Source organism: Giraffa tippelskirchi, chromosome 9 (assembly GCF_054371585.1).
Source record: "Giraffa tippelskirchi isolate mGirTip1 chromosome 9, T2T-mGirTip1v1.2.pri, whole genome shotgun sequence".
Lineage (NCBI taxonomy): Eukaryota > Metazoa > Chordata > Mammalia > Artiodactyla > Giraffidae > Giraffa > Giraffa tippelskirchi.
This window is the reverse complement of record NC_137283.1, coordinates 27,670,679-27,686,637: the sequence shown is the minus strand read 5'-3', so window position 1 is coordinate 27,686,637 and position 15,959 is coordinate 27,670,679. Positions and strand designations below refer to the sequence as shown.

Genomic DNA, 15,959 nt, shown 5'->3' with positions numbered 1-15,959 from the left:
GAGAACAAAGAACGCTTTATACAAATGTAACCCAGCAATTTCCAGGCAAGCAATCTAAAAAAATTTCAGTGATTAACAATATTTAATGATTAATAAGATACTTAGAGGAAGCATGTGTCTGTGGAGTTGATCAGAATTTTATTTTCTTCCCTTTAATGTTCATGCTCATATACAATATCCTTCCATACAAAAGTATATGTATAAGCCCACAAATGCTGTGAGGATAAATAATACAGATAGGCAGTAAAAAAATGAAGTCGCTCAGTCGTGTCCGACTCTTTGCGACCCCGTGGACTGTAGTCTACCAGGCTCCTCCGTCCATGGAATTTTCCAGGCAAGAGTACTGGAGGGGATGCCATTGCCTTCTAACAGGCAGTAAGAACGTGCTAATTTAAGATTGGGAACACAGATTTAGGCTTAGATTGAGGAAGCGGTGGAAGTAAAAAAAGTTTGCTCTGTCTGGTCGTAGAATCCCAGAAGAGCAAGGCAGAAGACTGGCACACGGGGACTTCCCAGGGGAATCTCACACTCTCCTTCACACGTTCCAGCTGCAGCTCACACTCTCCAGGGCTCCAAAGTCCCTCCTTTCTTAGGCTGTTTGGTATGTAAGGAAGCAGTCAGCAAAAGCAGGTACCAACACAACTTCAAATATCCGATCTGAATTCCATGCTATTGAAATTGACTGAAAGCACTACAGTTGTTCCATTCTGCAAAATGTTTTAACTGTGACAGGCAATTGACTAGGAAAGGAAAAATTCAAGAACAATTTAGAATGAAGAGGGAAACAGAAAGAATTATCGTCTCCTGACTGGAGAGCAGGAGATTAAGTGATCATATTAGGGAAGCAGAGAAATCAATTCTGGAGACCAGTTGACTCAGGTAAAATTGTCAACTAATTTTAGAGGCTGTAGGGTAATAGTGAAGAACAGAGAAACCTGGTGTGCTGAAGTCCATGGGGTCGCAAACAGTCGGACACGACTCAGCAACTGAACAACAAGGGCAAATCTCAGGGTCAGAGAGCCTATCAATCCCCAAGCTTCACTGATGAAACAGATGCTCACCTATGAACTGTCTCATGCCCCTCACTCATAATATTTAGAACACTTCTCTCCACCCTGCTATGCAATACCACCTGTCCTTCAAGCCCCAATTCAAATCTCCAGTCCTGAATGAAGCTTTCTCTGATCCCTAACGAAACATCACCTCTCCCTGTTTTGAAACCACTCAGTCAGCATTTCCTGTAAGGTGCTTACCACTGTCTACTCTGTCTTTAATGTTTGTGATGTCCATCTCAGCTCCCTTATTCATGCAGATGCTCCCCAAATACAGTCCGTGAACCTAATTCAGCTTTCTGCTGCTCTTCATACGGGCACTTGGTACATAATAAATAGCTTTATAGTAGGTACTGACAAAATACCTACTGAATGAATAAGTTAACAGATGAACACACTAACCAATGAACAAGTACTTTAGAGCAACGGGAAACTGAGGAGCAGCTGAGAATCAGAAGTCAAACAAGGCAGAAGCTCCTCTCTGCAGGAAATGGCATGTCATACATGACTTAAAGCTCAGCCAGTTTTCCTGGCTTTATATTTTCATCTACTGTATTTCTCCTTTGAACTACTTATTACAAAATGTAATTTTTTAAAAACCTGATAGCTGTGTTATTCCAGGACCCCAACAGAATTTTAAGTTCTGCCAGTGCAAGTCATGTCCCTCCTGCTTACTCCAAGATCTCCAGACCCAGCTCAGCATCTTCACATAGCCAGTGCTCAACAAATACTTGCTGAATAACCCTCAAAATTATTTCATATAAGGCACATAAGAAAGAACAATTAAAAGGCCTAATAGTTCTTTAAAATGTCCATAATTGAGAACCTACAAACAGTAAGTACAGATAAATGTAAACACCGAAAACTAGTGATTTCACCTTCTAGTTTTCAAGTTAGGATAATTTTTAAAATTCAGTAAAAAGCTGGGACCTCTCTGGTGGCCCACCAGCTACGACCTAGAGCTCCCAATGCAGGGGACCTGGGTTCGGGTCCTGCTTGGGGAACTAGATCCCACATGCACAGTCAAATTAATTAATTAATTATTTTAAAAAAGAAGCATTTGGATACTGGACTAAAGAGAAATGAAATGCTAAAAACAAACTCATTTTCCAGGTTGCATGAGGTCTCAGAGCTCACACAATACACTTGCCATAGATCTGTTTCTTAAACAACCATTTGTCTTAAAGGAAAAGATCAGCCCTAAGCCATTTACTGTGGCTCTTTTCTTTCACATGGATTGTGTTAGTATATCTATTTACAGAAGAGATTAGACATGAAATGAAAGCTGTCATTTCAGTCATTTCTGAAAAAGTGATTAGCCCAGTAAGACTAATATGTAAGGGCTATTAATTACATGAAGTAATGCCAGCTTTTACTTGGTAACAATGACTAATCTCCAGAAGGCTACTTCTTAGGTTATATAGTCTGCCCACAGAACTACCAGACATCAGATCTCAAACGTTCACAGAAGGGTAGGTTTCTTGTTAGACCCCAAAACAAAACAGAACCTGAAATAATAACTTTAAACATGCATTTTTACCAGCCAAAACATTTTATATGTGGTCTGAACAAAGAGTACAATGTTTTCTAAAAGATGGTGAATAAATTTAAATTGAAAACACAGATATATAGGGGTTAACACTCCAGATTCTTTTTAAAAAATAACTTTTTATAAAGGAAGATCACAACATGTACAAAGAGAAAAGCCAGGGTGGTGAACCCCCAAGGACTCGTTACCCAGCTTCAGCAGGGGCCAACTCATGGCTAGCCTTGTCTCCTCCACACCCTCCCACTTTCAGCCAACCCACTGTGGATTATTGTAAAGTCAATCCCAGCTTCATAAAATTTCCTTTACTATAACTATTTCAACACTTCAAAGGGCACAGACTTAAGAGTCAGGCAGACCCAGCGTCCAATCCAGGCTCCACCAACTCCTAGCTGAGTGAGCCTGGGCAACTGGACTTCCTTGAGACTGTCTTCTACCCTTGAGATGGAGACTGACATCCCGACTTCTCAGGAAGACAGTGTGGATGTAATGAGGAACTGAGCCTCAGGCTGGCACACAGAAAGGAGTCACCAAGGTGCTGCGGCTAGAACGATTACTGTGCCAGCACATTAAGACAGGACTCTCTGTGACTCATTTCCAGTGAGGCTCACAAAGGACAAAATAGATATCAAGTATTTCCACATTTTAAGAAGGGATGCTTAACCCTCTGTGCTAAACTAGTAAGACACTAGTGAAAAACCTGGTATGTCACCTCTGGACCGATATTCACCTCTGGGAATTTAAGGGTATCTTGGTCCAGAAAATCTCTTCAGGTAAGACTGTTGGGGTGCTATGGGATTTCTACCATCATTCATGAGGAAGGGAAAAAGGTATTCTCCTGTCTCTTGGTTTTCCTTAAACCAAGAGAAAAGGGATTTCTAAGGGGGGACCTTGGAGAGCATAACGTACCTGTCCTGGAAATTGTGGGGCACAAAGACCCTGGTCTGACCCAAAACTGATAAAAGGGCCCCATGGAGAAGCAGGAAGGAGCAGCCTGTATCTGAGTAGAGACTAGCTCTGGAAGCAAGCAAGGCTCCCGCAGCAGGGGCAGGGCCCCCTCCCCACTGTTGGCTTCCCAACCTGAGGCAGGCCCAAGCTGGGGAAGGGAAGATTTATATTTTTAATCAAGTTCAAAGGGAACATTTTAAGTACTGAAATGAGACTTCTCTTATAATCTAAAGCAATATAAAAAGTTAGAGAATATTTATCATATAGGATATATGCGTGTGATGTGATATTTATAGGATATTTATTCCATCCACAAGCAATAAAAGAAACACTCCACAGAAAGAGCTTGAAGTGGGAACAGGGAGAAAAAATTAAGTTTTTTCCCTTTTACCCCTTGATGTTTAGCCCTTTCAACCTAACAGTTACATTATATGCTCCATAATCATACACGCATGTGGAAGAAGAATAAAGAATGCCTTTAGAAAGACAAATGAAACATAGATAGTAGAATAAACAGTAAGTTATACAAACAATGTATAATCAAGTACTCAACTAGGTCATTTATAAGAAGAATAAAATTTATTAAGACATACTAGAAAAACTGCTCTCTTTTAATTCCTTTTTATCATTGATTTTCAGTGAATAACAGCAGCTAAGCGATACTTCCATGAAGGATTCTTCCTACTCTTCTCAAAAGAATGGAGGAGGAAGTAAAAATTACTAAAGATACAGGAACAGAGGGGGAAAACATGGGATGATCATGTGCCCCAAGATTTATAGATTCACACAGAGGAATTCCACATGCAAGGCCCTATGTTAAGCACTAAAATAACACTTTAAAGGACAAAGTAGGTTTTCTTCTCTTACAGGAATTTGAGCTATATATACAGCAACAGTGAGAGATGAATGTACAGTCTTCTAGGGGTGGGGAAGGTATAGCAGAGAGAATGTAAAATTGAAAACAGCCAAAGGCCCAGAGAAGAATTTTGTAAGGCCTCTGTGAAGTCAGGTAAAGCAAATTCATGGCTCTTCAAAAACTTAGCTCTTAGTCAATCTGTAGATTCTGATACCAGCCTTCCTTCCTTGGTTTCGGAAGCGTGTTTCACATAAGATTTGCATTTCTTCTGGAGAAAGAGTTATTTATTACTTTCAACTATGACATGACACTGACCTTCAGAATAAAAGTGTGATGGCCCTTTTGATTATAAGTAGGCACGAATTCATTCTTGGAAAACGTTAAATGCCAAACCAGCGCTACTTGCACTTAAACTATAAGGTGTCTAAACAACTGAGACTCTTCAATGGTATTAATGGCATCCTGGTGTCACCCACCTGTATGAACAAAGGTGTCAACCCTCATCCAGAGCTTGCCATCCCCATAGTTTAGGGCATGCACTCTAGACAACCTAGCTCTCTGTTTCAGCACTAACTAGCCACAACCCAAACAAGCCACAGAACATACTGTGTATGGTTTATACAGGGGTGGGATTCATTTTCAGCATGCTACCTCAGGTTTTCTGCTGCTATCACAACACAGCTGATAAGCCTTTTTTCGTCAGATAGATAATGATGGAAACTTAAGTCTAAATTTTCAATTCCAACCTACTAAAACTGTTTGAGGAATTGACTACAGTGTAAGTCAAGGCAATCAAATTTATTTTTGGTTATGAATCACACAGCTGATTACTTTTCAAATAAAAACCCAGAGAACTAGATTATTTTCCAGAATAAAATAATAAGAGGGTGTGTGTGTGTGTGTGTTTATGTGTGCACACATGCACGCTCATCCGTGTATGTGCACACACACATGGGGGTTTTGCAAGTTTTCCATGTCAAAGCCGTGATATAACAAGAAAATCACAACTGCATTCTCACTGTTTAAATCTATGAATAATGTGCAGATAATCTAGCATGACTTAAACAAGAAATTAACTGTGACATGTACTCAAATTCAACAATCAGTCATTTATAGTAGATTGACTTTTCAAGATAATTTTTGCAGTTCAAAAAAGATACCTTGGGGACTTGCCTGGAGGACCAGTGGTTAACACTCGCCTTCCAATGAAGGGAGTATGGATTTGATCCCTGGTCAGGGAGCTAGGATCCCACATGCCTCCGGGCCAAAACACCAAAACATAAAACGAAAGCAATATTGTAACAATTTCATCAAAGACTTTAAAAATGGTCCACACCAAAAATATCTTAGAAGGTAAGAAGAAAGAATATCCAAAAACAAAACAAAACAAAACAAATGTGTTTCCCCTTGTTAAAGAAGACAGATTCCTCAAAGGTACTAGCTCTTCTGTTCTATAATCAACAATCCTTTAAAATAAAATACTGCTAGTCTAAACCAATAGGATGAATTAAAAAAGATCTTTCATTTAACTATGATTCATTTTTACGACTATTATCTACTTTAAAAGAATCTACTTCAAACATGACTTTTCCCCCCAGGGCAGGAAAACTATGGGTTACACAGAAGTCAAAGAAAAACCTAGATAAATCTCTAGGAGGGAGAAAACATAACAGATGTGATTATCCCCATTAAGCCTAATGATATAAAGGAACGAACTTGTTCCTTTCTCCTTCTTAACCTCAAGTCTGAAAACTAAACCTCCAGTAGCACTGTTATTTAAAGACAAAGAAATGATGAGACTCCCTGAAAAAAATATATAAGAAATGACCATAAAGTATACCAAGTGACTTTTAATAAAATGTGCCAGAACTAATACATACAAATGGATGTTGTCCCCTTAAAAAAGTCATTACCTTGGAAATTACATACTTAATCCAGTGATGCTGTTATAGGCACTTTGGAATTTGTTTCAGAGCTTAGAATTTTCCACATCCTTAAAAATGGCAAACATTTGTCTTTTGGGGTTTGATTTAGCAATAATCAAGTAATCAGAGTAGCTGAATTTTCTCTGGAAAACCTTTCCTGATCTGCCAAATCCAGGTTCTGTGTCCTTCCTAGGATGACTGTCCTTCCTCCAACAGAGAACTTTTCACTCAGCGCTGGAATTGCTTACTTACTTACCATCAGTCACCTTGGCAAAACTGTAAACTTCACAGGAGCAGGGAACTTATTTATTATTTTAGTCACAACCCTAAAATAATGCCTAGAAAATTACAGGCATCTGTATGGTACAGAAATACTGAATGATACAATCTACTAAATACAAGATGTTTTGGAACACTGTCTGTATCTACCCTCCCCACTCCTCTCTGAAAAGAGTACCACACCTGTCTGTATGATTATATACCTATATAGAGGGACAATTACTTTATATAATACCTGAGAGGAAGACTGTTTGGACTGGATGATTTTCATTACTTACTTTTGTAAAGGAAGAAAAGCAAAAATCAATGACCACATCCTCACAGACTAAAAACATTTAACTTTTCACTCTCAGATTTGCAAGCATAATAACATCTTACCTAGCTGCAATATCTTTATAGTGTCTCCGTAGGCTTTCACCACCAGCTTAAAATGGCGGTACAGTGGATAACACAAAACTCTTCTTCCAAAAGACACCAGGATTTCATGAACATTAGTCCAAGTCTGTGAAGTATCATTTACATGAATAATCATTTCCATATTACACAAAACAAAAGCACACAACAAAATGTAAAACTATCCTCAATTAAAAACCAAGTCTGAGTCAACATGAAGCCAAGTGGAACATAAATACAATGCCATGCAGTGAGACTCTTTCTGTAAACTTACAATAAAATTTTTATCTCGGTCTTTGTAATTTCTCTTACTTTATCAACATATCACAAGTGCTCCTTAAAAATCACATTCATAGCAGGAAAGTTTTTAAAAGTCTTTTAAGAATTACCACTATGAATGTAAAACACATGGTATTAACAAAATACAGATGCACGTAAAATGCATTTCTAAATGATACATGTTTCATGTTTTTGTCCTTTAGGACCATTCGAGATAATACAGATGAAAAATACAGAACTCTTGAGTGCAATGTGTTCACAGTTCCACTCTTGCCTCTCTCTCTTTGTTTTTCTGCTTTGGGCATGAGTAATACACAGCATTTACTTCAGTAATTTACTTTCACTTATCAAAGAGAAAACTACTCATTTCTGTAAAAAGGCTTTATCTTGAATGGTATCAAACTGATGCTATCAGCAACATAAAACTTACTGAAAACACATTTTCTACAAAATTGTTTTTTAATTGGGTTTTGACTTAAAATGTATAAAAAATGTTAACTTGCACATACATATAAAATTAAAGGAGTATACAACATTTCCTTGTATATTCACCTTTAATAAATGAGTGATCTGATTAAGAATACTGAGTACTCAACAAAGAATAGTTGATATAATATATAAAACAATGATGACCATCTAAAAAATTCTGGCAAAAACTAAATACTTATAAAAGTTTGACAGAGCTGGTTATATGTATGACAATAGTAAGTTATTTAAAAAACAATAAAAATGTCAAAATAAAATCATAAATAGATGAATTTTTTCATGCATATTTTAATAACTAAACTATGAAATGATCTAGTTATCAACTATTTTGTTTTCAATGTTGGAATAATTACTGTGAGTATTACAAAAATCAATATATCCATTATATGCTGATCGTGGAAATATAGAGAACCTAAGAGGAGTCCAGAGAAAAGCACTTTTCCATCTTAAATATGCATATGAATTCCTGGAGATCTTGCTATAGAGTCTAGGTCAGAGGATCTGCTCTGGAGTTCCGTCTTTTCAACAAGCTCTCAGCAGAGGATACTGGTCAGGCGGTTGGTTCATGGACATTCTTGGACGAGCAAGATTCTCTGCTAAAGGTCCTGCTTACATCTTACCTGTTATGTGAACAGATGTAGGGTATTTTGGAAGTCTGGGGACAATGTCTGTTATGGGAAGATGTATGCCAGTATATGCCAACTTACATATAGGCCTTATCTATTATTTGAACAAAGTGATGCCATGAAACAACTTTGATTTTCCAACTGAAAATGTACACTATCTAGGATTCAAACTGGAAAAAATTTTAAAAAAAAGAAAACTAGTTGTCTTAAAAGACGATGCAGTTATCAATTGTTTAAATAAACACTTTTTAAAGCTTCTGTTTTGATGGACAACAGCATGTTCGAAACTAGAAAATTTAAAGACACCATCCTTTACTATTTTTGGTGAAATATGCACAACTGCTTTCTAGAAAACAGACACAAAAACAATTACGACTATACTAGAAGAGCTATGAGATCTAAACATACTAATTGTAGAACCTAGGATAAGTTATTTAAGCTATATGACCTGTTTCTTCATCTGTAAAACACCAGTAATACTTATCTCACAGACTTACTGAAAGGAATAGGTGAAGTAATATATACAAAAGGCTTAGCACAGTCTCTGGTGGTAAGTGACAGTTAACAGTATTATCACCTAGGTTTGCTGCCTGTCTTTGAGCTCTGAGCCCCAACATATGCCAACTTACACAGAGGCCTCAAACTTGACCCAGCATCTTCCCACAATAGACAATGTCCCCATCACTCCTTCAAACTTCGAAGATACCCTACACCTGGCCTTATTTATATACTATGATTAGAATAAGAATAACATAAAACTAGAATTTTATTTAAAAACATGGGGGAAAAAAAACTAGTACAATAAAGTCACTACTTTTCAGTCCAGGTTCAATGCATGAGACAGGGAGCTCAGGGCTGGTGCACTGGGATGGCCCTGAGGATGGGATGGGGAGGGAAGTTCAGGATGGGGGACATAGGTACACCCATGGCTGATCCATGTCAATGTATGGCAAAAACCACTACAATACTGTAAAGTAATTAGCCTTCAAATAAAATAAATTAATTAATTTGCAAAAAAAAAGTCAAGGAACTGCTTAAATTACCACAAATGAACTAATAACAGCAAAATATAACTCTGAAGAAACAAAATCTAAACAACTGCAACTGAAAATCGTACCTCAAACCAGCACAGTGTTGGACTCAATTTTCTGATATTCCATGCAGATTCAACCTTTATTTGTTATGAAGAAAAGGATAGTGTCATATGAGAGGTAAAGTCATTTAGAAAGAAAGCAACTATATTCACCTATTCAACTATATATGAATAGTATTGACATATGTAAAACCTAAGAGTGTCTATGGCTTTACTAATGTCAAGGTGATCAAAGGCCAAGTCTCTACTTTCTCCAGAATTTTATAAAGTAAAGCTTGTGCACTGATAAGAGTACCAGAACACATGAGCACATAAGCAAGGGCTTTGAAACTAAAGAAAAGCAATGCATGCCCAATTTCTGCCCTTCTCAACTAGGTTACGTACCTCCCAGATATTTCATAAATAATCTACCAAAAGACTCAAAGATAATGTTAAAGTACTCTCTGTGGCATTTAAAAAGCTGCTCAAGAATCTGGCTTTTCAGAGAAGGTCTGCAAGAATAAGTACATTCTAGAGAAGACCTTGAAGTTGCAAGACTTTGTGATTTCAAATATATGAATCTGAATGAAAAATGCAAAATTTTATTGAGCATAACTAAACACTCTCACTCATCTTCTCAAGTAATATGAAGCTATTTTTTCTGTCAAAGAAAACATTTTCTCTGACTATGGTATTCTAAAAAGATGAGTGGAACAAAATCCATTTTCAGTTATAGTATGCACTTAATACACTCATTAATATTCATTTTGGAGTCAAATACAAATCTCAAAAGTCACCTTTGAAATTTTCATAATCCCAACAGCAAAAAAACTTGACACATGTCAAATTCTTATCCCAATATTATGCTAATGCTATGATGGTATGTAGGTGAGAAAAGCAGGTTAAATAATAGTACATACATTACAACCCAATATAAATACATGTGTGCAATGAAAGAAGCCAAGAAGAGAAACATTTCCGTGTAACAATGGCTACCTTTGATAGCTGAGATGACAGGAAATTTTAATTATTTTCTTCCTGTATTTTCCTTTACAATGATATGAATTATTTGTGTAATTTAAAAAGAAGGAGGGGGGAGTGATACAATAGGGGTAGGAGATGAACTACTATGTACAAAATAAATAAGATACAAGAATACAGTGTACAGCACAGGGAAATAGAGCCAATATTTTATAATAACTTTGAAAGGAGTAAAATATATAAAAATACTGAATCACTACATTGTAAACCTGAAATATTGTAAATCAACTTTATGCCAATTTAAAGAAATTTTTAAAATTTAATAAATAAATAAAAAACAGTGAAGCATATGCACACCTCAAGTATAACCCCTTGAGCAAAAATTATTACCAATAGATACAGGGACACATTAACTGGAAAGATTTTTTTTCTGGCTTTCCAGCCTTTTTAAAAAACATATATATACTATCAATGATATAGGTGAGAAAGAAGTTCAGCTCTTCATTTACAGAATCAAGTATGGTAGAAGAAGAGATACAATTGTATATATTTTTTTAAAAGATCATTTAACGAAGTAAGATCATCCTTACTTTACAAAAGGATTTACTTTTGCAATAGGATTTCACTGAATAGCAAAAAGATAAAATTCAGGTTTTTAAAATGTGATTTACGTACAATTTTTCAGAAGTACAAATACTATTTAAATTGAGGGACACCTGCAGATAAATGCTCACATTCCTTTTGGTACAAAATACTATACCTTACATCTGTTAATAGACAGCTTAGAGAAAGACTAGAAATGAGCATGGTAAAGTTTACCCCTTTCCAAAGTCAGGTGTCATGTGGCAACAGCTGTCTCATTTGGTCACTTCATCTCCTAAAAGAGATGAGAGCCCAGAACATCCTTCTTCCCTACCTTCAGCTTTACTTGCCCACTCTGCTATTGAGTGAGACTAATGCCAAGAGAGAAGAAAAAAAGACCAAATAAAAGCATTATGCTGGGGCTTCCATGGTGGCTCAGTGTGTAAGAATCCACCTGCCAATGCAGGGGACACAGGTTCAATCCCTGGTCAGGGAAGATTCCACATGCCTTGAGCAACTAAGCCCATGTGCCACAACTACTGAGCCTGTGCTCTAGAGCCTGCAAGCTGCAGCTACTGAGCCCATGCACCCTGGAACCCGTGCTCCGAAACAAGAGAAGCCACTCCAATGAAAAGGTTGAGAGTAGCACCTGCTTGCCACAACTAGAGAAGAGCTTGCATAGCAATGAAGACCCAGCACAATCAAAAATAAATAAATAAATAAATCTTTAAAAAGCATTATGCTTTCATGCTGGTATCCATCACCAACACACCTGTGCACCTCAGTTCAGAGTGTCCCTAAATAAACACGACTGGTCTTACTCATGACCTTAATACAGTTGACTCTGTACGACAGTCTATGCCAACGTTCACAGACCCACACACACTTACATTCCTCTCTCCTTCGGTGACACGGGTCTCATAGCAATATGCCAGAAGGATATCAATCAAACTGTAGTACACCTGACGACAGGCTCTCTTGTCCAGCAGGTAAGATTTATTAACAAATTTTCGCAGCTGGTATTTCTCTTCTTCGGAAAAAGACACTAGAAGAAAATACATTTAAAACTTAGATGTTCCATTCTGTTTGGTAAAACCCCCACTGCAGACAGATTTGTCAAAATTTGAACTTTAATTATAGAAACTGAAATAAAAATTATTAAACTCTGGACACGGAAACAACTTTTTAATTAGATTTCACAATTTTTTTAAGAGCTATGTATTTGTTCAAATTCTAGGAGGGCTAAAAAAAAGAAAAAAATGTCTAAACAATATCTATTCCTTATTTCCAGACCCCTCCCACACACTGGCTCTTTTTTTTTTTGCTACACAGTTCTGTATTCAAGAGAGCTAAATGACAGAGTTATTGACTTTAAAAATAAGATAATTATGCTTTGATAACAGAAAACATGTGAAACATTCTGTAAATATTATTTACTTTGAAAGTTCTATACAAAGAAATGGAAGTATTCCCATGTATTTGTCAATTTTAAGGGCATAGTATTTTTAAAATATCATTTATACAAAGTTTTACATAAATATGCAAATTTGATTATACCACACACACTAGACTGGTTGGAAGAGGATGTTTCCTTTTCTATTTCTGCTCGGCACCCTCTATCCTCCTCAATAACTTTTTACATGTTAAAAAAATCCAGTATATATCACTTCGTATTTTTCTTTACAACCATAAAGATCCATAAACATGTATACAAGGGAGTTGATACCTTTTCCTCCCCAGAGAATTAGATTATTTTTTTTTCCATCTAGCCAGTCTCACTCCATGACACCTCCAGGAAATCTCCCAAGTCACTTAGTACTTAGCTAATTTTCTGAAGGAGTAGAATATTCCATGGTGTAGCATGCTCTATCCAACCACTCCCCCTACTGACGGGCTTTCACTTTGCTTCCAACTTTATGCCACTGCTAATGATGCTGCAGTAAATGTCGTATCATGTGTCACTGGATACTGGAGGCCTTATTTCCATAAAACAGATCCCCAACAGTAGACTCACGGGGTCAAAAAATGTATCTGTTTTTAAGAGATACTTTATTTAAGGGCTACATCTCTCCTTTGTAATGGTCATGGACAGAAGTTCCCTTCCCTAAGCATATCTCTTGCTTGCTCCCAGCCATAAATGCTTTTTAAGAAACCATTTTCAGTTTAAGGGATATGAAATGACTGTGGTAAGAAAAATTCTAAAATGACCCCCAATAAGACATCATTTGAGTGTGGGCAGGAACTGTGACTTGCTTCTATTCAAAAGAATATGGCAACAGTGATAGGACAGTTACTGTTACGATTATTATGACTATGTTCTGATATTGGCAGAAACTCTCCCGCCCATCGTGAAGAAATAAGACGTCATGTCATGAGGGGGCCACGTGGCAGGGAACTGTGTGATCCTCTAATATCTGACAGTGACATCTCCGCTGAAAGCCAGCAAGAATATGGGGGTCTCAGTTCTATAGTCGCAGGAATCAAGTTCTGCCAACCATCATGTGAGCTTAGAAAAAGAACTCTGAGCTTCAGAAAGGAATACAGCTGCAAACACCTATTTTTTGAAAATGAAAAGATGGCCATATTTGTCTACAGCCTTCCAAGACGCCGAGCAGAGGACTCCACCTCAACTTCTAAGTATCTAGATATACCGTTAAGTATCCAGATATATTATTACCTCTAAATCAGTGTCATCAATCTCTTCCCTTACAAATTAATTATTCATTTTCCTTCTGTGGCCATCAGAAGACCACTTTTAAATTCACTTTAAAAGTTGTTTAGCTCAGTCATGAGGAACATTTAGCTTCCAGCGCCAGTGAATATCAAAGTAATGCCAAAATAACTTTGAAGCCTTTTTTCCAGGTTTCAGAATTGTCCATTATATGCAGGTCAGGAGAGGCTAAACTGCTGTGACAGACAGACCCAAAATACACTGGCTTCAGTAAGACAGAAGCTTCTCTCTCACACTACTACTCAGAGTGAACAGTCCAGGACAGGTGGGTATCAGGGTCTCCATACCTGTCTCCTGACCCATGAAAACAGCCAAATTAGAACTCTGTTTCTGATCTGTGGTAACCTGAAATGCAACAAGAGGAAACTAATACAGTGACATATCACTGTTACTTCAGTTAGTATTTCTCTAACTGCTAAACTCGGAACATTATTTCATAGATTTGTTTGGCAACTTGGATTTGCTCTCCTATAAATTACGCATATGTTTTGCCCAGTTTTTTTCTGGATGGCTTGTCAAATATTTAAGAACTTGTCTATTATGGACTCAAACCCTAGTCATCTCTCCAAATCTACTGCATCTCTACTGACTCTGTTTAGAGGATCTTAGGTCATTGAATTATTTAGGTCTGTGTGTAGTCCAATATGTCGATCCTTTTTTTTTTTTTTACCAGATTGTGAATGTATAGCCTTCAATAAGGTTTCCCCAACTCCTGAATTGTCCATGGAGTCTCTCAGCTTTTCTTTAAGAGTTACTGTTTCCTCTTTTAAATTTAAGTCTATAATCTATCTGAAAGTTACTTTTTCATATTTTCAGATTTTGGTTAATCGCAGATGAGGAGTTAATTGTGCCAGAACAGTCTGCTCAGTAAGCCATCTTTTCTACTGTATTGAACCACCAACTTTATCAAATAGATCTGCTGCTTTTCTTGCTAAATACTACTTACAAGCACTTTAGGTTTTTGTCACCTGCAAATACAATATTTTTCCCATTCCCAATAAATTATCAACAGAAAAGAGAGAGACACTCTTTTTACATATCAGTCACCTTACCAAGGGCTTCTTAGGTGGTGCTAGTGGTAAAGAACCCCCTACCAATGCAGGAGACACAAGAGATGTGGATCTGACTCCTGGGTCCAGAAGATCCCCTGGAGGAGGGCATAGCAACCCACTCCAGTAGTCTTGCCTGGAGAATCCCATGGTCAGAGAAGTTTGGTGAGTTATAGTCCATAGGGTCACAAAGAGTTGGACAGGACTGAAGCAACTTAGCACACACGCACATATAGGCATATAAAATGTACATACAGACAGAGCCAAAATACACTGGCTTCAGTAAGACAGAAGTTTCTCTCTCACACTACTTACTCGGAGTGAACAGTCCAGGATGGGTGAGGATCACCATCTCCTCTACATGACTTCCATCTCTGGTCCAAGATGCTGTTTCAGGTTTTAAAATTTTCCAACCAATGGCAAAGAGGAAGAAGAAGAGGATGACAAACACCTTTTTTCTAAGGAATTGATTCAGAAAGTGCACACAGCACTTCCACTCACTTCCCATCATCGAGGACTTAAGTCTCACAACCACATCCAGGAGCAAAGAAAGGCAGGAAACTTGGCCACTAGCTGAGAGGGCATGAGCTCCGTTTTAACTCAGGAAGCCTCTTCTTAGTGGAGAAGAGTTAATAAAAGCCACGTGTTTTTGACACCTTCTCAGAAACCAAAAATTATTAAACCGCCTTTTTCATATGCCCAAGTCACTCTCTTGATAGCTAGTTAAGTCCCAGCCTTTCTGTCTCTGCTCAACAAAAGACTGCCCTTCTGTTCATCACAACTGGGCAAAAGCCAGAAGGGAAAGAATATGATTACTCCCACATAATGGTCCCTTTTCACATATCGTGTTCATGTCTATACTCTCCTAGGAGCCTTAAGTTTAACATGGCTTCTTTTTGCTGTAAGGCTTTCTTCCAGCAGTTTTTTGCAGTCTGTTCTCTTGGGAAAAAAAATCTTAAATACCCTTACATGAAATTACTAGAAGCAATATTCCTTTACTTACTAAAATACCATTAGTACTAAAAAAAAAAAAAAAAAAAAAAAAGACAGGATGACATAAAATACACTATTTTTTTAGCCATGTTAAAAAGTCCTTGAGTTAAAAAAAAATTTTAATGTATTTGTACAAGTATTGTTTATATAAACAAGTAACT

The 15,959-nt window shown here is 37.3% G+C and overlaps 1 protein-coding gene across 3 annotated transcripts in view; it reads right to left on the bottom strand.

The window, feature by feature from the left end:
* Positions 1-15,959, bottom strand: part of SHQ1 (SHQ1, H/ACA ribonucleoprotein assembly factor) — a 97,664-nt gene that overhangs the window by 54,114 nt on the left and 27,591 nt on the right. For 2 of the 3 annotated variants that reach the window (XM_081528376.1, XM_081528375.1), the window contains exons 7-10: positions 15,121-15,192; positions 11,916-12,070; positions 9,508-9,561; positions 6,985-7,108 (exon numbers count right to left, since the gene is read on the bottom strand). In XM_081528376.1, the coding sequence (XP_081384502.1) occupies positions 6,985-7,108; positions 9,508-9,561; positions 11,916-12,070; positions 15,121-15,192 (405 nt within the window). The remainder of the gene's footprint in view (positions 1-6,984; positions 7,109-9,507; positions 9,562-11,915; positions 12,071-15,120; positions 15,193-15,959) is intronic. The other variant, XM_081528374.1, reaches the window with a different exon arrangement.